Source organism: Habropoda laboriosa, unplaced genomic scaffold (assembly GCF_001263275.1).
Source record: "Habropoda laboriosa isolate 0110345459 unplaced genomic scaffold, ASM126327v1 scaffold346, whole genome shotgun sequence".
NCBI lineage: Eukaryota > Metazoa > Arthropoda > Insecta > Hymenoptera > Apidae > Habropoda > Habropoda laboriosa.
In genome coordinates, this window is record NW_017100529.1 from 709,013 (window position 1) to 735,693 (window position 26,681).

Sequence of the window (26,681 nt, forward strand, 5' to 3'; positions counted from 1 at the left end):
AAATTTATGGCGGTCTAATTTAGTCAATCACTCAGTATATTAAAATATTCGTGAAAATAAATGTATGTTCATAATACTAGAAATTTATGTATATACAAATTATTTCATTATACATTTTAATTCTGAAAATTTTGAAAATTTTTTATTATGTAAATGCAACATTTATACATTGAGTATTACGTAGAATTTTGCAACATATATAACAATAAATCATAGCGTTCTCGCCATTCTGAAAAAGTTGCATCTTCTACAGTTTTTTCGATAATACCCATTGCTTTTTGGACTGTTTGATTTATCCTGTTAATAATAGAATAAACATTACTATTTATATTTTATTCAGTGAAAAGAATAATTTGCATCTGTATACCTACCAAGCATTTAAAATTTCATTAAACTCATCCATTTCTGTTTTCGTTTTCGAACTAACAACTTTCGATAAATTCAGAAGTTCAACTGTATTATAGTTATTTTCTTTATGGGTTACTATAGGTAATTGAAATGGATTTAAATTTTCTTCACTTTCCAAAGATTCGAATTTTTTATAAACAAACATTGATACTAAATTCTTGTAGCATTCTAGTAAAGAATATACTGGTGTTTGAATCAGTGGAAAATATGATGTAATATTAGAAATTTGGAAATTAGTAATTGGAACAGAAGCTTCACTAATGCAACTTTTTTTATGCCTGAAATATTTGAATAATATATAAGTTATTTTACAACATTCATTTCAGATATAGCAAATATGCTAATCAATTTTTATAACATGAAAGCAGTCTGACCTATAAATTCCAACATCTCCTTTTAGCATGACTTTTCTTAAAGCATTGATATCTAAAACATCATAAAATACATCTAATTCGTCAGCTAAATCGTTATTCAATATCGTACAGTCATGACCAACGGCACGCATGGCTGCTATTTTTTGCAGCTCTAAATTTATTTTTTCTTTTATCTGCATAAGAAACATAGGTGCAGATTTTAAAAGATTTAAAGATTGTTGTATATCTTGGACACATTCGACCTAGAATTGATTTGAAATTAATGCAAAGACAATAATGTATATGTAAATAATAATGATATTACGATGTCCACATACAATTTCAGTATCAACATTTTGAATTTCTGAAGATAATTCTGCTAAATCAAATACAAATGCATTACTTTCACGCAAATTTTCTTGAATTTTTTCAAGTTCCACTTGTAAAATTTTTTGTTCAGTTTCTAATTTACAGACTTCCAATGCTAATGCTAACCACTCACTCACATCTGTAGAATTATTTGAAGCTACCTAAAATAACAGTTTCATTTAATCTGAGACTATGTATAATTTTTAACCAGTATTTTACATACCTCAATTTTTTCTATAAATTCTAACACATTTTGTTGATGATTATTTGCTTTTGCATTAGACAATAACCGTTTAGCAACCACACAAATATGCTGCCCATATATTTTTGCAAAACCTACATTTATGCTTCTTTCATCTTTGTCTATGGATTTCATAGTTTCTGATTTAATTAATGCATCTACATCTTCTGTTAAATTTTGGTACATGTGATGCCATAATGTAGGAACTTCAATGTGAACAAGATTACTTGATACCATATCCCATACCTAAAGATATAATCTGAATTATGTGACTATAATAATCATTATTTTAAATATTATATGTATACACACTTGTCTTTTATTTGCTCCAGTCCATAGACTTGTTACTACACCTGACATTTCCATCAATATCTTAGTATCTAAATCTTTACAAGTACTTGGCATTAAATATTGACAAACCAATCTCATACTATTAAGATCACGAAGTTGTGTATTAGTTTGATCATGTTTCATCTTCAGTAAATCTCTCCTTGCTTTTATATCAGAACGTTTAGATGAGATATCCCGTAGCTTTTGCACTAAATAAAAAGCATTTGTTTAATCTAATTTTGTTTAATATAAATTGTTAATACTAAAGATACCTTTTTGTCTAACTACAAAATCCTGTTGTTCATATTCTTCTTCTAACTTAGATATTTGTTTCTTTAATTCATTTCTATTGAACTTTAATTCCAATAAATGTTCCATGCACTGTATAACTTTGTTAGATGTTCCTTGTTTTAAATGGTGCAATAAAATATTTTTTCGTGTAGTTTTTGCTTCTTCAGCAGTAAACATAACTTCAGTTAAATCATCCCATAATAGTCCAACAAGTCCTGAATGTAATCTGTCATAGATAATATGTAATTTCTATGTAAATTCTAATGTATAGCCTGCATTATTTTTAGATTTTTTCTCATTTTTAATTTATACAAACATTTTCTTTACGGGATCATTACATATTGTTGGTGGACATTCCAATTTACGAGTCCATGCAAATACATCCGTAGACTTTTCCATAATTATAAAATGTAAATTACATAAACAATACTATCATAAGTGAATTAAAAACCAGCTATACTGAATATTTCACGTTTATCTGAATAAAGTAGAAATAAATTTTAGAAAACTATAAACTGTTTAATATACAAACATTAATCAAACTTTAAAGAGTAAAAATTTCGATCAAAACAAAATTTACGTTATAAAAACCGTTACTTATAAGATTTTTGTGAAACATTTATTGACCATTTGACGAATACAGAACGCATTATATGATTCAAACAATTCTGTACAAATTTTCGTAAGTCGTTATAATAAAATACAAATAAAGATAATTAATAAATGAAATTCTTTTCTAATTAAATTCTATTTGAGCGCGCACTATGCAGTGTGAAATCTTCATACGATTCAGGCATACAACTTTAAACACAAAATATCGAAAGTAATATTACTGCAATGAAATTAGTGATAAAGTTTATATCTTCAAAATAGATTTATTTTTATAATAGTCTTATGTTCGAAACAATAATTAACTAAGTTCAAAATATGATATTATGATACAAGTTATTGTTTGTGTATTTTTTATTATATTAATTTTAAAAACAGTGAATTACAGAGTACTACTTTACCGATTTTTAAACTGCTTTACTCACTTAAACAATATTACAACAATTGTTGAAATATTCGAAAAATATAATAGATGGCATTTTTTCGAGATTGTAAGAATATATCAAATCTTGTGAGCAATAAAATATAGAGTATCATTGCTAAATCTATAGTTAGAGACAGTAGTCAACTATGGAGTGGTTATGTGTGTTGCTGTCCATCGATGACAGTTCTGTGACATCTATTAAAACTGATGTACTGATAAACACAAAACCATGAGTGACACAACAAAAATTGAATGTAATTCTTATATAAGTACTGAATAAAGGTAAATTAGTTGAACAAATTAGTTTGACTTTGCATTTATTCATGAAGTATTTAAAAAAAAAAATGCATTCGAATGTATTATATGTATGTGTGTGTATATATATATATATAGAGAGAGAGAGAAAGAGATATATTGGTTTCATTGATAAGTAGATAATCATTTAAATAACTCAAAGCATCAATAAATGTATGATGAAGCACACTTTTTGTTTCACAATTTTTATAACAATGGATATTTTTTTAAATTTATGATGGGTTTTTAAGGAACTTTTATCTTTTTGTTCAAGAGTAGATAACATTTTATTAATTAATAATATCATGATGACGATAAAAATATGAAATGTAATATAGTATTATGTTTAGGCAGGTTGTTTAATAAATTATGATGTACTTTTTCTAATGATACTTAGTTGATTAGGTTATGTTTACAAACTATTTTTTTTTATGATTTTGATATTAATTGAGTAATCATATCTTTTAGATATGAGTAACGAATTTAATCTTGTTGTGATAAAAAAAATTGAATAGTAGAAGCTGTAGGATAACAAATTATAAATTGCATACATTTATGATTACAAACAAGATACTTTGGGTATTTTAAATGAAGGTGGTTGTTGTATTCTTATCTTTCTTTGCAAACATGTTTGTTTTATTGTTTTAGTGGATAATTACAAAATGACTAATATTTCTTGATTCTGTAATAAAACAACAACATCATCATCATGGAGGAGAATGAACTGTACAATGCTACAGTTCCATCTTTCTCTGGAATTGAACCAGCATTTTGGAACTATTCCGATCATGTCATCCTTGATGACCTTAAGATGGATAGTAGTTTTATATATTTACTTTGCTCATTAGTATCTGCTATCTCTTGGATTATTTATATTGCTTATTATAATAGCAGAGTCATTGGTTATATATTAACAAAATTGTTGAATCGATTTGTTATTAGAGATGGATATGTTAAAGTAGGTAAGTCTCTGAAAAATATATATCTATTGTATGCAAATATGTTGACAAGCTAAATATGAAATATGTGTTGATAAGTTAATTATAGCATGGTCTTTCTATTTTTAGGGTCTTTTACTTTAAGTGTATTAAGTGGAAAAATAATGTTTCGAGACATAGTTTATATCACAACAGATTATAGTATCAGGGTACAGGATGGTTGGCTTATATTTAGGTGGTGGAGAAGTTATGTTCCCAAAGATGTATCTGAAGGTAATGCAAATACAAATTAAAATTATACAATATTTTTATGGAATTCCAATACAGTAGGACTCCCGTATCTGCGGTTTCACTTTCTCCGTGGTTGATCGCGGTCCGAAAAAATTGCGTTCAAATATGGAATCTATCTCTGATAGGTTTCCACAATGTCTCGCAAACCTTCGCGATACGTCATATTATTATATTACAAAATAATATTATAATAAAACTAGTAATCAAATTAACTAAAACTTTACAAGCACCTTCATGTAATAAATAAAATATTATCATAGGTATGTACAGCATGTAAATACATGCATACAACGTACGAGTGTGTACGTAATAGGGTTCGCTACTGTCCGCGAATTTCGGTATCCGCGGAAGGCCTTGAAACCAATCCCCCGCGAATACGGGGGTCCTACTGAACCTATATAACAAACTTTTAATAAACGAAAACATTATTTTTAGATCTTTCACATTCCGACACACGACTTTCAGTTATGTTAAATGGCTTTGAATTGCATGTTTATAATCGCTGTCAACTATATGCACAATTAGAGAAAACATTTGGTCTTATACCACAAATGTTTCATGATGAAGAAAATCATAATATTAATAGTGATGATCGTGATGCAGAGTCACATAATAATACTGCTCACGAAACACGGCAACAAATAAATGCAATGGATGTTTCGCGTCATGTTGATAATATTAGAAAAAAAGAAGCTCATGTTATAGCTCGAACTTGGAGAGATTTAATACCTGTTATTAAATTAGATGTCTGCACAGTTAGTAGATAAATAATTTTTCAAAAAGTAACAATTTTACTGTTGCATCCATTTAAAGTATTTTATTATTTCAGGGAAGATTGGTATTTGGCAATCGATTAATACCAACAACTTTATCCATAACTGTAGAAGAAGCACATTTTGTATATTCTACGAAACCGGCGGCATCCCGATATGATCATTTCATGCATTTCACAAAATGTAAAGCAGAAAATTTCAAAGTTATTTTAGCACCTAGTCCAAAGTATACAGGAATGGTGGATGATCCACCTAGATATATGGGAGAAGGATTTGTTGTATTAAGCTCAAACAATATAGAAGTTTACTACTACATGGATGAACCTGGATTTGTCCCTGAACATCCAGAAATGATTCAATTAGTAAATGGGGATATGGTTGAGGCTATGCCACCAATCTGGGGTATTGATATTAAATGTGGAAAGGGTACTGATTTTAGTTATGGACCCTGGGCTGATAGGCAAAGAGAACATTTATTTAAATTCTTTTTTCCTAATGATTATCAGCCATTAAAAGTTACAAAAACTCCTGTTACTGGAGAAAAAAGACAAGTTCAATCGTTTGATATTAGATTATCAACGTTAAACGAAGCTACAATTGATATACTTTTTAGCAAAAACAGAGAAACAAATGCTGTTCACATTAATGTAGGGCCTGGATCATATCTGGAAATTACTATGCCGTGGATAGTTTTACAAGATGGATACACTACAAAAATAACAGGTCAACTGTTACATTTGGAAGCCACTACAAGTTTGCAATACCGAAGTTTAGTTGAAAGTGAAACATTAGAGTTTGGTGTTAAATGTCATTATCCAATAAGGTGGAATGATCATCAAGAATGGACATTAAATTTAACTGGATGTAAAGCTACAGCTAATTTAGTTTATTCGCACAAAGAGTTTTTTCAAGATATGATTAATGATTGGGCCAGTAAAGCCAGACCTGATATTTTACATTTTGTACCTTATACGTGGAAGTTTAATTTATTGTTAAAAGAATTTGAATTAATTACATTATGTAATGAATTTAATTGGATTGATTGTTCATCACAGAATCAAGAAAATGCGCACATTGCTTTTTGTGGAGAATATTTTGAGCTATCATTTGATCTTCCATTTGTGGATTATTTGCCTGTTACAATACCTTTACGTTTTTGGATTCAAGGTGAAAGTGTCGATCTCTCCTTTTATCTACCTGAAGTCAATACAAGTCGTACAATTCTGTTAGCTTTGAATAAAAATGCAAAGATTATGACACGTGACGGATCACACATATATTTGTCAGAATTAAATAAAAATAAAAAGTGGAGAAATGTTTGTCAGAAAGGAGCAGGGTGGGTTGATTGTTGGTCTGTGCCAATTGTGGCTTTAAGTATTAACTATACATATCATCCATGTCCACCTTTGGGACCTACACCACAAGCAAATATAACAACTCCAGAGAAAGAAGAAATTCTTCTGTCTCCAATGAGAATTCCTCGATGTAGAAAGTCTCCAGGTCTTCAATGGACAAGAAATGGTAGTCAAAAATTTGATCCACAATCTATAGCTTCGGATAAAGTTAGTTTAGATCTTGAAATAGGTCCATCTATATTGATTTTATATGGATCACTCTTAAAAAATTTTATACATTTAAAAGAAAATTTATTTGGAGATTACCAAACATTCACCGATATGCAGCAGAGTCGAACGAATCCTACACCTATAGGTACAGAGAGAAGTAAAGACAGAGATGTGCAAAATAGTAGTATTGAATCTGTAGAAGATGAAGATACAAAATCAATGTCATTTGATCCAAGAGATTATCGACCGTTAGAAGTAACAGTTGGAATTACTATGCACGACATTCAAGCTCATTTAGTGAAAAATTGTGGAGAGAATGATCCTCCTTGCCCTGTTATACTCCTTGAACGATTTGGATTTGAAATGAAAAAGAAATACAAGGAAACAGAACTTCAACTGCTTCTATCGCCCGCAATTGCATTAGTTACTGATAATGTTGTCCGTACAAATAAAGAACGTCATTTAAATCAAGGACATTTAATGTTAAGTGCATTACAAGTTAGAGGACATGCAATGTTTAGTAATGAAGGAAGAAGTTTAGATCAAGAAACTTTGGAATATGCATGGTTGATTGAAGTACAATTAGGAAAATTATCTGGGAGAATGAGTTCTCCTCAATTGCATCATCTTGTTACATCCTTGGAAACATTTCTGTTAATGGTAAAAAATAATGAGAATAGTTTACGTCCTCCCGACCTACCACATCATTGTCATCATGGTATTCCACCTTTAGAATGTCCAGATAGTGAGATTTATAAGCACTACAGGTATGAAATAATTTTAAATACTCACAGACTCCTTAAACATTTTTAAGGATTATATTATTGCAGATGTCCTAGTTCTGAAGATATAAAATATAGAATGACAAGAATAGCAATAGATGCAATTGATTTATATTTTCAAGAAGTAGGAACTATTATTCATACTTGGATATCTCCAATTCGTGTATCAACTTGTAATCTTCATGGTCAACAAGTTAAATCTGGGGTAACTGCTGTACTACCTAGAATATTAATAAGACAATTTGTATCAGCAGCTGATCATTTTGCAAATACAAGTAACACTAATACAGTTGGTAGTGGAAGATCACATAATAATGCAAGCAGTCGTTTATCAGGTATAATAAATATATAAATTTAAAGATGATATACTATGTATTGCCAATTTGCAATTTATTTTAGGTGATGGATCTGATATTTGGTTAGAGGTAGGATCTGTAGCATTAGGTCCAGTAATGTTAGAAGCTGCAATTTCACTTCCAACTCCTGAACATAATTTACATTTAGTACAAAATATATATTTAAAATTACACGATGAAGCCACAAAACGATTATGGTTTTTATGGCCTCAAGAAAGTGGTATGAAATCCACTAAATGTGGTTGTATAGGTGGCTGTGCATTTTTTGGAAACAATCGAAACGGGCCAACATTTTTTAAACCAAGCTACCACGATTTTCAAGATGGCATAAATGTTGCCGCATATAGGTATAAATCGTATATAGATTTCTGACTCAACAATGGATTATTTTATCATACGTAAAACATATTTTTATTTTAGAATTAACGAGTCCGGAAAAGAAAAAGGATTTGGGCAATCTATTTTGCACGATGGTCAACTGGTATTTCATACGTCGCCTTATAATTTACAAGATGTATCCTTGCAAGACTATCCAGTAACAGGATTAAAAGTACCTGCCACGCAGGATGGACCGCAAACTTCAAAAAAGGGTGTCGAACGACCAAGGTCTGTGACAGATCATAATAAAGATTCCGGTATCGAAGAAACTAGTAGTACAAAATTAATTGCTACATCAGCAAATCCATTCGCATGCAGTGGGGAACGGAAACTGCTGGGCAGAAGATTTTCGTATACATCGATGCGGTAATCTTTGGAATAGCTTTGAAGCAGCTTCTTAATAATTTGAATTATTTTTTTGAATATTGCATGGCTGCACAAATATGCTGAATTTTAAATTTATGATATGCCCATCAATATCTAGAATTCAGAGTGTGATAATTTAAAAAAAATTACATATGATAATTAAAATGTAAAAATTGTATATCATTTACGCTGCTATCCGTCAATATAATTTTTTAATGTATCTTAAGTTTCAGTGGGTTCTGTCTCCACGAAAATTTTCTGCTTTCTGTAAGCTTATTTTTTTCACATAGAAAATAATCTTGTTTTCAAGCATTTATTTCTAAAGCGTTGCATTTAATGATATAAAATATAATAGTAATCGTAGTAAGAATACCCATCGAAAATACTATATCATCACCGTACTTCATAAAATAGGTATCACATTTTTCTATTCATCATATCAGAAAATTTTATGTTTCAACTTTTTATTGTAGTGGAAACAGTGTGAAAGATGTTCCATATTCTCGATTAGTCGATGCGAGTCCTGCTACACAGTTACCACAAAAATTAGATTCAGATTCAAAATTACATACAGAACGCAGTAAATCTATCTTGAGCGTTCCTGAAATTGAAACTGCTCCAAAGAGCAGCGTGTCGGATTCTAAATTAGCGGTTGATTATTTCAATGCATCGGATGTGGAACCATATGAATCGAATAGTCCGCAATCATTGCCGGTAGTATCTACAGAAGCAAATTTTTCTGAATCAATGCAAACAAGTACAAAAACTATCGGCGGCATTCATATATCTGACTCTCGCCACTCGTTATATATAAAATCAGAATCGGAAGAAAAATTAAAACAAGAAGTAAGAATAATATATGTTTAAACATTTTTTTAATTATATTAAAATGTATGTTTTTATGTTTAATTCTATCTACATTTCCAGGTTCAACGGACAATATCTATGTCTTCAGAAAATCATTCTGAAGCCTTCTACTCTGCCGACGAAGACACAAGTCATGGTTTAAGCGGAAGTCGTACATCAAGCTTGCGCCAATCTATTGTCGGATCTGGTTCAGTATTAAACCGAAATGATAGCATGAAGAAGAAGTTTTCATCGGACCTGTCTATTGTAGAGAGTTCAACAAATGTAAATGTTTCTATATCTGAGAAAGCACATACCTTAGAGAGAGCAAAACCACAGGTAATAAGTACAAAACGGAGTCCCAGAGTAAATCGAAATACCAGTTTTCAAAATGACAATGATTCAAACGGCGGAAATGTTGGACTACGAGATTCATCCGATAGTCATTCTGTTTCTTCCACAAGTTTCATATCCGCTGTATCTTCGCAAGAAGATGTTACGCTTGTAAATTTGCACATGCAAGTAAATAAACCAATCGTTGATTCTCCACTTCTGATGTCAAGCTACGTTAGTCATTTAACTCAGGTAGTATAAAGAATGTAAATTTTTAATTTTCAAAGTTTTCAAACGGTATAATAAGGTATGTAATCAATTATAGGTACGTTGTTCAAATTGGAGTCAATCGTCAATACAAGCAGGAGGTGGTGCATTTACTACACCGCTTTTCCAACGTACTGAGGATGGTAGATTGGTTTATGTTGGTGGCAGATATGTACCGAAATTTGAAACTGTCACCGAAGGATTTACATCACTGAAAATGATCACTAGATCCGATGGCTCGCCTGTAGCTAGTTCATCTAATAAAACACCTACACATCCATACCTTTGGGATAGCATAACTATTAATCAAATGGAAGGTAAATCATATTTGATTAATACTTTTATATTAAATTAAAGATTAAAGATTGAATTAAAAAGTATGTTGTTATGTGTAGGAGAAGAAGATCATACAACCCATAACAAAGAAGAATTATTAACTGTGCAACATGAAAGCGGATCGCGTACGACGGTTATTGTAAAGTTTATGGGAGACGTAGATATTATGTTAAGTCCCATGGTGCTAGAATCTTTGCAACGTTTTATTGATGCTATCATACCAACATTAGCTTCTTTACATCCATTGACAATTCTAAATCATCTCCATCATGAATGTATTGGAAAAGTTGAAGATGCTAATATTTTGAAACAAGACCAAAGTTTATCCTATTGGGGTCAAGTACAAACTAGTTCGAAACGATCCACCGCTGAAAGAAATGTTAAAAACGGGCAAGGTGACGACAAACGTTAGTTTAATTACATTCGATCTTTTTTTATCGTGTAAATGTATATTTGCTAATATTTATTTTTTATAATAGGTAAAATTGCATTGCAAACAAATGTGTACGAAGAAAGTATTATGACGCAAATTAAAGGCAGTATTATTTTACCAAAGGTATATACAATTATAATATATATAATTTGTTAACTTGTTCGAACAATTATAGATGCATTAATTTTTATTTTTAGATGAATATAACTTTGCTGCAAGCTTCTGTTGTTGAGGAAATTATTTCTTTTTCTGCTCTTGAAAATATTCGTGATTTAACATGTGTATCATTATTTGCTATGTGTTTTGATGATGTGACAGCAAGATTTTATATTGGAAAACAAGCTCGGGAAGTAGTGCAAACATTTAATAAACCAGCTGTATTACCGAATCAAAAGAAAGTTAACAAAATTAGCAAGGCATTTTTGCCTGGGCACCAAACTGCTGCTGTTGTTACAGATATTGGAAGTGGAGAAACAGTATATCTAGAAACTTCCGAAAAACAACAGGAAGAAATCATAGTTACATTAAATATAGGTAAATTGTCAGCATATTAACATAGTAATTTTAAACTATCATAAAATACTAATTTAAATAATTCATCTAATAGGCAAAGCTCATTCACAGTTACGGAGACTTAGAAATGAATCTTCAATATTAAAAGATGCTGTTATAACGGCAATTCCTGCTCATTATTCAAGAGTATTATTCACATGTACTAGAATAACTTCTCCACTAAAATGCGTCGACTATTATTTGCATCAATTTACGGATGATAAGGAGAAAAGTGTATGCCTTTTAATCTTTTTAATTTATATTTAATGCCACATTATGTTGAACTCATTACAAATATATTTATTATAGAAACAAACTGGTTCTCCACAAGCAACAGAAGAATTTACTCTGGGCAGTGGAGAAGATAGGTTGGGTTTTATAATGTTTGAATGTGGTTTAGAAGGTATCAAATTGAAAGTAGCAAAAAGGTCTCAGTTCGAAAAAGGAGAGAACGGAAACGACAATAAAAAGGTTGAAGGTGAAATATTTTATACGGATAGTGTAAAAAGTCAAGAGGAACTAGACAATGCAGCCGGTATATATAATATTGGAAATTAAGTGATAATTAATAAGTATTACCTATTTACATTATTTATTATTTTACAGCTTCTGCTGCAGCTGCAACAGAACCAGAAGCAGCATCGACAAATGTGCATAATGGAGCACAAATAAATACTAGCGCGACATGTGCTAGTCTCGCTTTAAAAGCAGGAAATGGAAATACCGTGTCTTGCAACATAGAATTAAAAACAGTATGGTTTAACTTTGCAGCACCTCCCCGTACCCCGATAACGAGAAAAATTGATTACACTCGGTTAGATTGGAATTTACTGAGTACAGCATCGCCTGCTATAAATGCTTGGATGAATCCTAGTAATAAGTTTGCAATTCGAATTGTGCATATGTTTAGAACTATGTACCGAAGATCCACTGCTATTGTGGCTTGCCTCATGGCAGAAGCATTAGAAGTTCAAGTAACGCATATGCCAACAAAGGTACGTACGTTTGATTAGACTTATTACATTTAAATAATACATTATTGTTATGTATTTTATAGAGTCGTTACGGACGGTTAACTCCATTAGCAAAAACATTACAAGAAGATCCGTCGTGCCAGTTATGTACGATTTTGCAAAACTATGTTCTATTAAATGATTTAAAAAACATCGAAGCTAACTTAAAAGAATCAGACTTGCCTTTGTTATCAACACTTCGCCAGGTAAGTTGCATTAGAAATATATTTTGATTTTTAAACTATATTCATAGATGTAATTGTAAATCTATTACCAGGGAGTTATAGTATTGAGCAGACAATGGAAGAATGTTCTTTATACTCCACTATTATTGGAACATAATTATAAAACGAAACATGTTAAGCCACTAAACGTCACATTTGCAGTCTCAGATCCGGATGAGGTATGAACATATTTCATCTCTTTTTGTATATTTAAATGTTTTTATTAAAAATTAAATTAGAAGCATAGGGAATGGAATTTCATATAACTTTGTTTCTTTTACATTTCTTATTAATTTTTTTCTTTAAACAATTATTAACATTATTCTTGTTTTTCTAATACATAATATATCTTCTGTTGGACTTATCCTTTCTTATCTAATAATTTGAAAATAATATAATTTATCTTGTTTTAATAGCATCACTTTTACGTGAGAGTGGAAGCTTTTTATTTCATTCAGAAGTTCATAATATATTTTATGGGGAACATAATTTGGTAGACAATTTTTTTTTCAGCAAATAAGCAAGGATGTACAGGAGGATGATTGCAATGTAAAATTCAGTAAGAATTTTAAAAATATATTCACAGAAGTAGCCCTAACACAGTATTTTTGCAAACTCTTTTCATATAAAAATTCAATTTTACTTTCACATTAATAAATGTACAAGCTTCATCAAATAACTAAGCATTAACTCTGTTCTAATGTAACATAATATGCTAGTGCTCTTATGCATACATGGTTTTATTAACAGGACTTATATATTTACACCATTGGCATATGTATTTTAATTAATATATGTTCTGCTTAAACAAGTTAATATTCTGCAATAAAGTATAATTTATCTCACTATACATATGTGATAAAAACTCGATAGTATAATAAATTTTAAATGGTGAAGGTTTTCCATTTTTTATGCAATGTTTAACTAAAAATATTATAAATACCATTTACAAAAATTATGTTACAATTTTAAGACTTCCTGTGAAATCCAAAACTTCTGAAACTAGTCTTCTGAAAACTATTCTCACATTTATTTACTTATTAACTACTTTATTATGATTTATTAAAAATTAAAGATTCTTCAATCAGAACTGTGATGTTTATCTTGTTCATGTGTCCACGGTTAAATAAATTATTTTGACTTTCATTATTAAAAATATTGAATAAATATTTTGGATTTGACTTATTCATGTACAGGAAAATTTGCTGACTGATGGTGAGGGTAGCGCAGGAGAAGTTGATGATCAGGAAGTCACAGATGAATGTGCTATGTTAATTCACACAGACCACATGCATAAGCATATACATGTCAAGACTGGGCAAGATAAAAGTACAGGTATTATAAGTTAAATTAAAACAAAGTACTAATCAAGTAATCTATGAAGATACCTGGTACAGTGTTTCTATACTGATATAACTTTATTAGATTATTTGATACTTTATAAAACTTCAATTTAATACACCTGCAGCTTTTAGCATCTGCTTTAAATTGTAATTTTAACAATTGCTTAGTACCTTATTCTGCATTTTCATATAGGCACATTATGGTATGTGTCTTTAGTGTTAGTGATTGTAAAGTACTTACACATTAACATTTATTTTCTATTAAAGACTTTTATGCTATTTATTTCCCTGTACTAACTTCTTTCTTTCATTATTAATAATATCAAAATCTTATACCCACAGTAAGAATTTCATAAGTTTCTTTTTGAAAAATCTCTGAGACAAAGATTAAAAAAATTCCTAAAAGAAGTGTAGATCGTTGATTCCGCATCTTTTATCCTATTTAAATTTTGAATATATCTTTAGAATAATATTTGTAGAAGCTGAACTAATAAGTGCATTTTGTAAATAATGTAACATTACATGCTGTTAAAACTGTAACATGCTTCTTCAAACACACACTAATAATATAATCATAAGCTTTTTGAACCAAAACCGTGGCTTGCTATGGAATGACCAGGTATTTGTGGTGACGGTTTGACGGTTCCTGTAAGTTCTCCTCGGGGAAAAGACACAACCCCCATAGCAACACCGATTCCAGGCCCGGATTCATTAACCTCCCCCTCTCCACCAGTAGTTCATCTAAAGAAAGGAAAAACACTACAACCCACGCAAATGCCTGCTAGTACACGAGCAAGTATTGTTTTTCCATTGCTTGCAAGTGGTGGGTTATTCAATCAAACTCGGGAACCAAATAATATAAGTAAGTGCAAGATGATTATACACTTTAGACTATATACTAGCAGTCTACACATTAGTATGCTGAAATTGAATTTAAATAAATATGTTCAGTTTAGCAGAGTGAAGAAACAATTAGAGATTTAAAAGAACTGAGAAAGGACATTCTAGTGTGCAGACTGCTTTGGTTGTATTAAATACATCATATCATTAGTAGTAGTTTGTATTGCCTTGCACTTCACTGATAGCACTATGTACATCTCCAAACATCAAACCCTTTGTTTCTCATATCTATTGCTTATTACTTCATTGTAGCGCTTATCAGGTATCTGTTTTGTGTTTCTTTTTGTTTGTATCCAATTCTACATTTCTGTTTCTCTAACAGTATCTTCAGTTTTAATTTTTCAGTTAATGTTACAATATTTTAATAAGATAAAATTAATGTGTATACAAGTAGAATTTTATATTAGGCTACGGCACATTACGGGAAGAGAAGACACCGCAAATTCATATCTCCTATTCTCATCAACTTGGTTCAAACCCAAGTATTTATTCTGGAGGTGGACATGGTAGTCAGCATAGTACTGGAAGTTTGGATCAAGTCACATCTCCCACAAGTCATCATTCTAATAAACCTTTAAATACGGGCGAAGATTTATATAGTTGGATGGCGAAACAACAGGAATTTATAAAGGAAAACGATAAAAGCAATTTAAAAGGAAATTGGGTAAATAATATTTTTTATTTCAAGTAGTAGTTGAGGAATAATATTTGCTACACGATATCGATTTTTATTATGTCTATCGTCTTAGGTCTTTCGTGCAGAGCAAAAATCTTTAAAGGTACTTGAAATTCATTGTAGAATTAAGTGCACTAACTACTTTATACACTTTCTGTTTTGTATGTTATATCTTAGGATACACTTGTTTAATTTTGTTTTTCAATAAAGTGAAAAATATGTGTTTTCAGGATTCCAAAATTAACACAATGACAACAGATGATACAGAAGATTCTGATGTTCACAGTGGTACTCTTCTTTATCCCATGAAAGATTCACTCAGGCTTTTAGACGCGCATTTAATTTTTGAACCACTTCTGTCTTCCTTATCTGTTATGCCACAACAAATGCTATCTGCCCTTGGTTCAGGAAATGTGAACAATGTATCTTCCTTCGACTCGTTAGGATCCAATTTATCTCTCGTAGGAAGTATGGAGACTATGCGTATCGATATAGTAGTCAGTGAATTTGGAAAAGTAACAGATAAAAAGAAGGGTATGTTAAAAAAATATAAAAAGTTTGAAAATCCATCCTAAAATATTGTTTTAAATAGGAATTTAACATAAAATTTAAATCAATTTATTAGGCAACAAGTACCAAACAAAGAAGGGAAATAAATTTCATTTGGACATACCACCAGAAACACCGGCATTTTTATGCGAGAAGATTGGTATTGACATTGATGTTAAGAAAATGGCTGATATGACGGTAGATGATATGATTCAAAAGCAAACCGTTCTGTACATATCTCGGGGCCAATTGAAAAAACATACAAGTACAGTTGTGAATTTTAGTTTAACTATACGATACATTAGTCAGCAAGTAAACATGCCTCTTCTCAGATTATTGCATCAAATTAGTAATATGTATCAAAATGTTAAAGAAACACAGATGGAATTAAAGGAGCAGCAACCAAAGAGTAAACGAAATAATAATTTAATTGTTAATGATACTGCAGCAAAAAATGGATCATCTTCAAGTAAATATTATTTTCCTTAGTTCTTATTAATTGAGTACTTGAATATGGATTTAAAATCTTTTTACATATTCATTTAATCTTTGTTTTCCCAATAGCGTCTGATTTACAAGAACAGCTGTTACTAGAAGGCAAAAAGATCGATGTTCCATTACTTCGTAATAGTTTTGAACCTAATCTCTCAAAAGTGATATCACCAGGCGCGAGTATTCGATCGCGACCACAAAGTTTTGCACAAAAGTTACGCAGTACAGGAAAAAGTGTGAAAGGGTATATTAATTTGAGTGAAGGTGTAATAACTCCTAATTTTGGAGCAAGTCCCAGTGGATCTGGTCTAGATAAATTCTGTGTAATTCCTGATAAATGTAAAGATACAATACATTTGATACCACAGTGCTGGAAAACAATCTATTACTTGTTGGATTTATACGCTACTCGACCAGAGACTAAAACTATTACGCATCGTTTTTCCATACCAGCAGACGCTTCAGAAAATTATAAAAGTGGTCGAAAGTACGAATTATTAAATGAAACAAAGGATGCAGATATCGAGAAAGGATTGAATATTGAAAATAGTTCAACACCGGTGCCAGTTCCACGAGAATTAAGTTAGTACTCATTTAATGTTTTCCTTAAAACTGAATTTTAATACACATCTTTGTTACTCGTTATATGTAAAAAAATGCTATTACAGATATCGTTACCGGAGAACGAACGAGATTAGTTATTTTTGGTGTCGCTCAAATACACAGGACTAGATTATTAGCTACTCTCAGTGGATTAAAACTTGAGGCAGAGATAACGAGTCTTCAGGCAAGTTTAACATGTCGTAAAAAATCAAGACCTGCTAGCTTAGAGTGCAGCTTAACTGGTCAAATCGGCAGAACGATGATCGTTTTATTAGAAGGTGTTGCGCCCAATCAACAGACAGTTGTTAAAGTAACAGTGGGCAAGTCGCAAGCTTTGTATTCTAGTATTACCAGGCGACAGAAAGATAAAAACAGCGGGTTGTTGACTGTCGGCGCCGTGAATATAGATATTCCTCAACATCCGGTAGCTTTACATGGCATGATGACCAGAGGCAGCAAACAATTATCGTCAACTTTACAAGTAAGTATACAATTTCCTTCTAATGTACTGTTCTCAATAGTTCTCTGTGGCAATGGAATTCATCACGGTTTTAAACGAAAAAATTATGCAGGAACTTAGGGTGACTAGAACATCCTCAAGAATGTCCAGAGGTCAACAACAAGATGAAGCTGATACTGGTGCACCTGGTAGTCCACATCATTATGCACCAGCACCATCAGTTGATATAGGAAAACCACAAGCTGTATCTGGTTTGTTAGAACCAATTGTAATGCAATTTCACATAATAGTTCAAAGTTTGAGTATAACAGCAGCCCTGTTACCATCATTACAAGCACAGTACAAAATGGATCAAGTAACTAGTTCGGGCATAACTGGTAGTAAAGCTAAATTTACAATAGATCTACCTCATCACACTCTGAGTTTTACGACGAAACTTCAAGTGACAGAAGCAAATTTACCTTCAGAAGCTAGTATCGCACTTCCTGAAGTACATGTGTCTGCAGAATATATTCAAGATGGTAACAGTAATATGAACGACAGTAAATTAGCTGGTTAGTAATCACATAATTATTTATAATTGCATAAGTAACGCATTCTATAATATAAGTACATTGAATTGAATTTTTTTATAGATGGTGTTGTGTTAAGACAAGGCAGTTATCTTAGTGCAACGGCGAAAATTGGTGTTTTCGAACAATCTTTAAGTACAGATCTTCTTAATCATTTGGTATTCGTGCAAAAAGTATTCATGAAAGAAGTAAATGAAGTTGTACAAAAAGTTTATGGTGGAGAGAAACCAGTTCCTTTGTGGTTAGAAGATGAAGAACCAAGCAATGCGACCGTGAAAAGAATATTATTTTCGCTTATTATTCGTATTAAGGTATGCTTCAGAGATATTATCATTAATACTAATTAACTATCATTTTGAACATCTTGTAATACTCTTTGTGTTGTACACAGAGAATACAATTGACGGCAACAACTCCTACAAATTCAGCAGTACGATTAGAGACTGGAGCTGTCGAACTTCAACTATCTAATAGAGTACAAAATGTTTCTGGTTCTAATCAACCAAATCCATACATAAAACTATTTGGGAAAGCACAAGTTGACATTAATTTAAGTCTTGGACAATTATTAAAGAATGTTTTATTTGATGAAGCTGATCCGGAATTTCAGCAGTTTGCCTTTTTCAATACTAGAGTAGGATTGCGAAATGCTTTTCAAGAAGAAATGGTACAAGGTGAAGATAAAGAAGTAGTATTAATTACGCTAAAGCGTCCATTAATATATGTTCAACCAATCGCTATTGATAAAGCTATACTTGTTTGGCTAAATTATAAAAACGCGTATGAATACTGGAATGAGAAGAGAGCTAATTTAAATAAAGAAGTTTTAACGGCAACGCAACAAGTGTTTGAAAAAGTTCCATTTGGTCAGATAACGAGTCAATTAAGTGCTCCTCATTTGGGTACATTATTTTTACAATTGACTGTGGACGATATGGGTATTTGTTTACCACTTAACCCTTTACCGCCTACTTGGGGTATGAATCGAGGATTGTACGATGGTGAATCGAGAGGTGCTGTGGTAGTGACATTAGAAAACACAAGCATATCAGCATGCAGCAGTGGTAGCTTAGTTAGTAAAGCAAGGTATAGTGATACTATAGCTTATTTTATTTTTAGCAAATGTTTCAAATGAATTAATAATATTTTAATAATATTGCACAGATTTATGGGTTTGTGTTTGAGATTTGCTGACGACTTTGAAACTTCTCTGGATGATTGGAAACCAGATGTGACTGATACTAGTATAATGAATTTATGTATGGTGTCTGAAGGCACTTATGAAGTATGTAGTAGGACAATTGCACAAAAACAAGACAAATCTGGTAATAAGAAAAAATTTCACTTTTATAGTTTCTTGTGAATAGATAATTCACGCTTATTATTTTTAGATAATGCCAAATGGATTTTAAATGTACAGTGGCAAATGGAAGGTGTTGATATTCATTTAGATGTTAATGTGGGGCAACAATTATCAGCGCTCGGGCATACACTAACAATGCTGACTGGTTCTGAAGAAGACGATATTCACGTACCTGCAGATTATGATAGCGATGATGCAGATCAACCAGATAATAGCACTAGCCAGGTTAAAAAAAAAGTATGGTTTAATTATATTTATTTTATCGTATAGTACTTTCTCGTCCTTTGATGGGGTAATGTATTAAAAATAGGGTATCGATTGTCAAGACCTTTCTGAAGAGGATTAGCAGATTTAATTTTTCAATTTTCGCATACATTTTTCGCTTAAAAATGCATGACGCGTAGGTCTACTGTTCGCTAATCGAGTCTTAAATGTTTATAGGAGAGTATATTAATGAAGAAATCAAAAAATTGGACAGATAGTTTACCAGCGTTTGTTTTTGATCCTACGCTTGATGCGAAAAAAAGATCGAAATTAATTGAAAAAGAAATGAACGAACAAGCAAAAATTATAAATGATTTACGATCATTGGGTGCTTCTCATGGAACTATAGAACAAGAAATGAAACGTCTGCTTGAATTGGAAGTTATGGTGTTTAAAGATTTTAGAAGGTATATATTTATGAAATAAATTTTAATAAATTATTATACTGTAAAGTATGTTAGTAAGTATTGGTTTTATGTAAATTATACAGAGATATGATTCAGAAGTTAAGAAGGCAGTCGGTTAAAGCATCAGGAATAAAAGGTAAATTAGGACTTGGTGGTAAACCAAATACCTATCGATCACGTTCGTTTATCGTACCATCACCCACACTTGAAAATCAGCTTGAAAGTCCTGAAGATATAAATATGGACGTCAATTCAGCAAATTCTGCTAGCTATGAAAGTAGCCCTAGAAGTGGTCCAAGCCGGTACTATATATGTTCACTTTGGTGAAATTGTATTTCATTTCTTTTTTGACAAAATAATACTTAATAGTAAATATTAACTTGTAGATCTGCTTCCCTTCGTGTAAGGGGACTTGGTGGACCACGAGTTACCTTTAGTGACACGCACACGATGGGCCGGTATGTTTATTATATAATTTTTATATTTTTTCGCTATGATTGAGTAATATTACCTTATCATCTAGACAATCGTCGCTACCAAGTGCTGGTTCCGAGTTAAGTTTACCAGAGGGAGAATTAGAATGGCCGGAAGCTATTGAAATAGATGGAGAACGAGTTGAATTAAGAAAGAAAAACAGAGATGTTAGTTGCACCTCGAGTTATGATAGTATGGAAGGAAAGTACGTACGGGAGCAAAATATAAAATGTATTAATGGATTCCACTTGCATTAAATTCCACTTGCTAAGTTTTAACTTTTGCAGTGCACCACTGCTTGACTCATTTGGAAAAGAACAATCTTCTTCGACTTCTTCGCCCTATATAACACCTCAAAAAGCTCAAGAACCTAATATAGATTTCGAACTTGATGTTAAAGTTTTAATTAATAGTGGTAAATGTGTACTTCACACAAAGGATCCGGGAAAAGAAGATGAAATAAAAATGTAAATATATGCTTTTTCATTACATGTATCTCATAAATCGAATATAAATGTTTATCTGTTTGCAGTATGAGTAGAATGAAAAAAGAGCGATCATGTTCGGGAGGTACATTTGAATTTCAACCAAGTAGCCCTAGTAGTAGTAGAAAACATTTAAGTAGCAAAGAAAAATCATCAACTACGAGTACGTCCCGACTGCGATATTTACAACACGCAAATGTACCTTTAGTGGATTTAACAATTTTTCATATACCTGGCTTAGATGTAAAGGTAATATCATTTTCTTTTGAAAAATTTAATAATATTAATGTATAAATTTTGTTGTATAATGTCTTTATTTAGGTACACTATGAGTCCAAAACGCTTCCTGAAGAATCTGTGTCTCCTCGGGTATCATCAGACAATAGTTTGCTTAATCCCTCGTCAGTGACTGCACTTAAAAAATCTAGCACTAAAAAGGCTAGTCTATTTGCTTGGATGACGCTTCAAAGCATACCAGAAGAAACTATAATAAGTCCACATATTCTTGAATTTTTGGAACAAACGTTAGAACCGATACCAAGCAAAACCAATTTTCATAGTAATGCACAAACGAACGCAGTATTTTCATTGGAAAATACGGAGAGCACATCATGGGCTGCCACTGCAGCAAGTAGCAATTACGTGTATGCGAGTTTCCCTGTCGATGTGATAGTATATTTTCATATGCAGCCATCTACGTTTAGGTAACTATTTAAACAGTTTTATCGATGCATTTATAAATATCAATTGTTATAATTATTCGTTATTTTAGATTTTCCTGTTTACCGGTTTCTCGAGTAGAATGTATGCTTCAATTGCCGTCCCTTGATATAGTGTTTTCGTCCAAGCGAGCAGAAGAAGAGCTCATAGAGTTTCGAGAGTACAAATCACCAGGTACACAGACTACTGGAAAAGAAGCTGGCTCAGCAATTGGTGGATTATCCGTTACTGGATGTCTTGCTGATTTTTCCGTTTATATCTTTCATCCATATGGGGGTGGAAAGAAAACTGGTTTAAAAGAAGCACAATGGTCACCTTTATCAGATAGTGAAAGGAAGGATTCTTTAAGTATCAATGTCGAATTTGTAAAATTTCATATGTCAAGAAGTCGAAAATTAAATTTTCAAAGTGAACAGTCGAAGAAGATGACGGATGCTAGTCGCGCAGTTATACGATTTTCTAGTATGTGTAATTTTGCTAAGTATTAAAATAAGATAGCTATATTGAAAAGATTATTAAAATGTGTTTGCATCATTTTTTAGCAATTATTGACATCGGATCTGCTTCGTTTAAGTACGATATGCGAAGATTAAGCGAAATTTTGGCATTTCCAAAAGCATGGTACAGACGTAGTATAGTACGACGATTATTTTTGGGAGATTTAAGTTCAGGTACTGCATATTCTGAAGGCGATGGCAGTCCTTTTTTAAATCAAGAAGAAGCAGTTATGGGTAGTTCTTTATTAAAACATTACGATCGACATGGTGCTGATGGATTATCGAAGAGTGCTCCAGAACGGAGTCCAACGTTAAATAGGGACAAATTAAGATTGAGTTTAGAAAGTGATATACAGAAGCATGCGAAGTTGAAAGGTACATCGTAAAATATTATTTTCTTAAAATATTGTTTAAAATAATTTTTAGCATTTTAAACATACTTTTATACATGTTAATACCAGATATCGGTAGAGGATGGAGTTTTGCTTACGAAAAACAGACAGCCTCAGAACACAAATTAAGAGAATCAGCATGGGAAACATTAGTACTGTTTGCAATAAATTTCACTCGTTTAAATGTTCATATGAACATGGGTAATGTGATGGGCAATGTTACATGGATGACGAAAGATTTTAGATCTGATGGAAGATTATCTATAGGTAGTACTGGACATAAAAATTTATTAATAGGTGTTGGATTGGGAGGTTCCAGTTTAGATGCAAAGGGTGGAATCGTTGGTGGTATTATTGAATTGAGTAAAATTGATACATATAGTAAGTTATTGACATTAAAATTTCTATTATAAGTATTTCAATTTTTCTAATTATTTACGTGTGTAAATTTTTGTAGTACACATTCGAGAAGAACCTGGCATAGAACCTGATCATACAGTAGGTTTGAAACTGTTTGCATTAGAATTACGACTAGATTATATGGGAACGAGTGTATTGATGTCTAGAGTGTCTTCATTGGACGTTACATTAAGAGATGAATGGAAAATTAGTCGGAACAGTAGTGGAGATGCTTTTATGCCGACGAGAAGGTTGTTTTATCCGTGTCCTACACATATTTTTATACTTTTTCAGATTACAATTAAACAACTTTTTAATCACTTGATTAAATATTAATGCAGGCCTGCGGTAATCTTCATGCACGGTGACTTAGGATGGGATCAGTTGCAAATTATGATCAGTAAATCAACAACGGCAGATTTATTGAAAATGTATTATAAATTGGATGAATTTTTCAGTCAACAATTTAAGAGTAGTAAACGAGTATTTAGTTCCTTACAACCAAAGCATCAAAGAGTAAATACCAGTAGTTTCAAAAGGAGAACACAGAAAAGGAAAACTACTAATGAAGGTAAACTTTATTTAACATAGTTGATCTACGACATGTAAATAAATATAATGAAATATATATTTTTATGATCATATATTATAGGTCCATGGAACGTAAATCAAGCTACAATGTCAGATGCTCGTCACCATAGACATTGGCAAGGAGTATTAGCCCAAGTGGCAGGACTTCAATTGGGTAGTTTAAGATTTTCCTTACCATCAACAGGGACTGTACTTGGAGGAACAATGGAACTTCATGGTTGTAATATTAGCTTAGCCTGTTTCCATGGAATTAATTTTAAAAGTAAAAATTGGGCGCTATTCTCATTGAAAGAACCCTGTATCAGTTTTGCTACTGAAGCTCAAGAAATTCCAAGCGTTGAATGTAAGAAATATTATTTCGAATTTAATTAAGTGAAATTTTCATTTTACTCGAAATTATTGAATGATTGTATTTTCTTGTAGCGCCAAATACATGCGATGTTCACGTTGTACAAACTTTGACTATCAGTTTAGGCCAGCAACAAGAGCAACATGCAAGGCACCACTCTATGGCTACTGTGTGTAGATTAAATCGTAGTGTACTTTTCCCACCACAATTTAAAACATTACAAGAATGGTTCCACTATGCATTTGCTAGTAGTGATATTGATGGTATGTTACATATGTATCTATAATAAAATTATTTTAACATTTGTAGGAAACTAATGTACAGTATTAATTCAGATATTTTATAATATATTTCTATATTATTTTATACATAGCTGTAGATCGGTTTCCATGTGTTGAACGAGACCGTACAGATAGTACATCTGATAATGTTAATGCAACACGTGGAAGAAGTACATCAACAACTTCCGGAAAATTACAAGAACATTCTCACGGAAGAGAAGTTATATTTGCTTTACCATCATTGCAATTACACTTAAAAACTGAACACCTTCAGACCGCTAAAACACCAGATGTTATTGGTATGTGATACTTTTCTTATAATTATTTGATTTAAATCACTATGTTATTTAATTTATATTATTGATTAAATTTAAATAAATGTAAAATACGTGTTCTTTTAATATGTTATCATTTTATGATATATAATTGTGGATAACAATTTGCAATAGAGATATACACGAAAAAATATGTTTTCTATAAACTTATTTTCTTTGATATTTAATTTATATCTATAAATGTGAAAATTGCATTCTTTTTAAGTAGAAAATGTTTCTTTTTGAATTGTGTGTCGCAACTGTTTTCTTTCTATATTTTTAGGAGCTCCTAAACATATTTTGTATAGTAAGTACAGTGTGAAAATTGATTTATTTGAAATCTGGTAAGAGGCATTCAGCTTGGATTTAATAACATAATTTGGTTTGCAGAATGTTTCAGGTTACTCAATTTTTTTTTTCATCATCCATAACATAAAACATTACTTTGCATGGAATGTTCAATAAATGCCCAATGAGTGCTAAATATTAGATCAAAGTTTGTTTAACTGCTAACTTACATAGTTAAAACTACATTTATTATGCATGTTATGCACATGGTAACATAATTAATGCATTATAAATATCTGAATAGAATATTTCTCATTCTTAAATAATATAAATAGAACCAAGTGGAAACTTATTGTCACAAACGGCATAATTACAATAAACATTTTTATTGTAAACTAGTATTGTATTATAGCATTATATTAAAAAAACATACAATGTAGAATTCTTTAGATAAATCAAGTAAATTTGTAATACTAGCACATTTTTGATGCTCGTATCATTCCACAAATACAATCATAAATTGTTTTCCCATTGTATTTGTTTATTGTCATAATAATTAAATAGTTTCTTCAAAAAGTTATTCATGATGTAGTTACATATCTCGTCATGAACATGTTAATTTGCATTCTGTAAATGCAACGCTACAATTAATATTATATTAAATAATGCGCACAAATGATAATGTAAAAATGATTTTCTCGACAGGTGAAAAACCATTAGTTGAATGCAGTTTCATCACAGAATTCGAGGACCATATCTTTGTTACGGTAGACGCAGAAGCCTTTTTCTTCCTTCACGATTTAATTACTTCATATGTGAAAGAAAAAGAGAAAGTGGTAAATATATTTTTATTTAAAAAAAAAATTACAACTTGCTATGGAAACATATTTTAAAAATTGTATTTTTGTATCACGTTCTACAGAATATGGGTGCACGCGCACATAGTCCAGATCCTCAAGAAAAGAAAGGCGGAACTGCAACCAGTGCCAGCACTTCCGCTACAACAACGATTACTACCGAGGACGAAAAGAAACGTAAACAATTTGATCCAGCGGAAATGTTTATAAAAGATTGGCGATCGTATAGATGTAAAACGTGGCATTTAGAACCAACCGTCAGGTAATACCTGCGGGCATTGTTATTATTGCCCTGTTATTAAATTGTACGTTCACTAATCTTTATGCTCCGTGTTGAAGGTTGCTTTCGTGGGCTGGCAAAAGTATCGAGCCCTATGGAATAGATTATATCTTGCAAAAATTAGGATTTTCTCATGCTCGCACAACGATACCAAAATGGATTCAACGAGGTTTTATGGATCCTCTAGATAAATTATTGGCTATTCTTATGTTAAGAATGGTCTCGGCTGTTCGTGAGGAACCGACGGAAGAGCAGAAGGAACATAAAGAACATAAGGAACATAAACGAGATAAATAATTGCTACGATTATGAAAGTAACAAAACGTTCAGATTGAAGAAGTTTGAATCCAAGG

General features: G+C 31.5%; 2 protein-coding genes across 2 annotated transcripts; one reads left to right on the top strand and one right to left on the bottom strand.

The window, feature by feature from the left end:
• Positions 1 to 176: 176 nt before the first annotated feature.
• On the bottom strand, positions 177 to 2,391 carry LOC108576553. Its single transcript, XM_017939567.1, has 8 exons — positions 2,309 to 2,391; positions 1,974 to 2,218; positions 1,684 to 1,910; positions 1,354 to 1,617; positions 1,100 to 1,291; positions 783 to 1,024; positions 372 to 686; positions 177 to 297 (listed from the first exon to the last, which is right to left on the bottom strand). Exons 1-8 carry the CDS (start codon positions 2,389 to 2,391, stop codon positions 177 to 179), a joined length of 1,689 nt encoding a protein of 562 aa, XP_017795056.1.
• Positions 2,392 to 4,028: 1,637 nt separating this feature from the next.
• LOC108576556 (uncharacterized protein KIAA1109) lies at positions 4,029 to 26,681 on the top strand. Its single transcript, XM_017939570.1, has 51 exons — positions 4,029 to 4,281; positions 4,387 to 4,530; positions 4,984 to 5,303; positions 5,378 to 7,653; positions 7,717 to 8,003; positions 8,068 to 8,371; positions 8,445 to 8,768; positions 9,242 to 9,614; positions 9,696 to 10,199; positions 10,273 to 10,531; positions 10,610 to 10,957; positions 11,030 to 11,106; positions 11,181 to 11,517; positions 11,591 to 11,769; positions 11,845 to 12,070; positions 12,142 to 12,530; positions 12,593 to 12,754; positions 12,826 to 12,951; positions 13,286 to 13,360; positions 13,969 to 14,107; positions 14,735 to 14,977; positions 15,423 to 15,679; positions 15,765 to 15,794; positions 15,922 to 16,225; positions 16,317 to 16,709; positions 16,805 to 17,314; positions 17,401 to 17,816; positions 17,908 to 18,349; positions 18,431 to 18,678; positions 18,759 to 19,453; positions 19,532 to 19,692; positions 19,759 to 19,967; positions 20,172 to 20,401; positions 20,485 to 20,703; positions 20,788 to 20,859; positions 20,925 to 21,080; positions 21,163 to 21,342; positions 21,408 to 21,609; positions 21,682 to 22,064; positions 22,133 to 22,542; positions 22,623 to 22,952; positions 23,039 to 23,350; positions 23,427 to 23,619; positions 23,710 to 23,939; positions 24,021 to 24,302; positions 24,383 to 24,571; positions 24,682 to 24,888; positions 25,187 to 25,210; positions 25,897 to 26,027; positions 26,114 to 26,310; positions 26,388 to 26,681. The coding sequence occupies exons 1-51, from the start codon at positions 4,029 to 4,031 to the stop codon at positions 26,623 to 26,625; spliced, it is 15,195 nt and encodes a 5,064-aa protein (XP_017795059.1). The 3' UTR covers positions 26,626 to 26,681.

Excerpts from the sequence above, each read along its gene's own strand:
- LOC108576553 (XM_017939567.1), bottom strand. The coding sequence starts at position 2,391 with ATGGAAAAGTCTACGGATGTATTTGCATGGACTCGTAAATTGGAATGT. Across the intron at positions 2,219-2,308 it reads AATGATCCCGTAAAGAAAAT|ATTACATTCAGGACTTGTTG; the intron begins GTTTGTATAAAT and ends TATCTATGACAG. Across the intron at positions 1,911-1,973 it reads TTTTGTAGTTAGACAAAAAG|TGCAAAAGCTACGGGATATC; the intron begins GTATCTTTAGTA and ends CTTTTTATTTAG.
- LOC108576556 (XM_017939570.1), top strand. The coding sequence starts at position 4,029 with ATGGAGGAGAATGAACTGTACAATGCTACAGTTCCATCTTTCTCTGGA. Across the intron at positions 8,769-9,241 it reads TTTTCGTATACATCGATGCG|TGGAAACAGTGTGAAAGATG; the intron begins GTAATCTTTGGA and ends TTTTTATTGTAG. Across the intron at positions 22,065-22,132 it reads ATGCAGCCATCTACGTTTAG|ATTTTCCTGTTTACCGGTTT; the intron begins GTAACTATTTAA and ends TCGTTATTTTAG.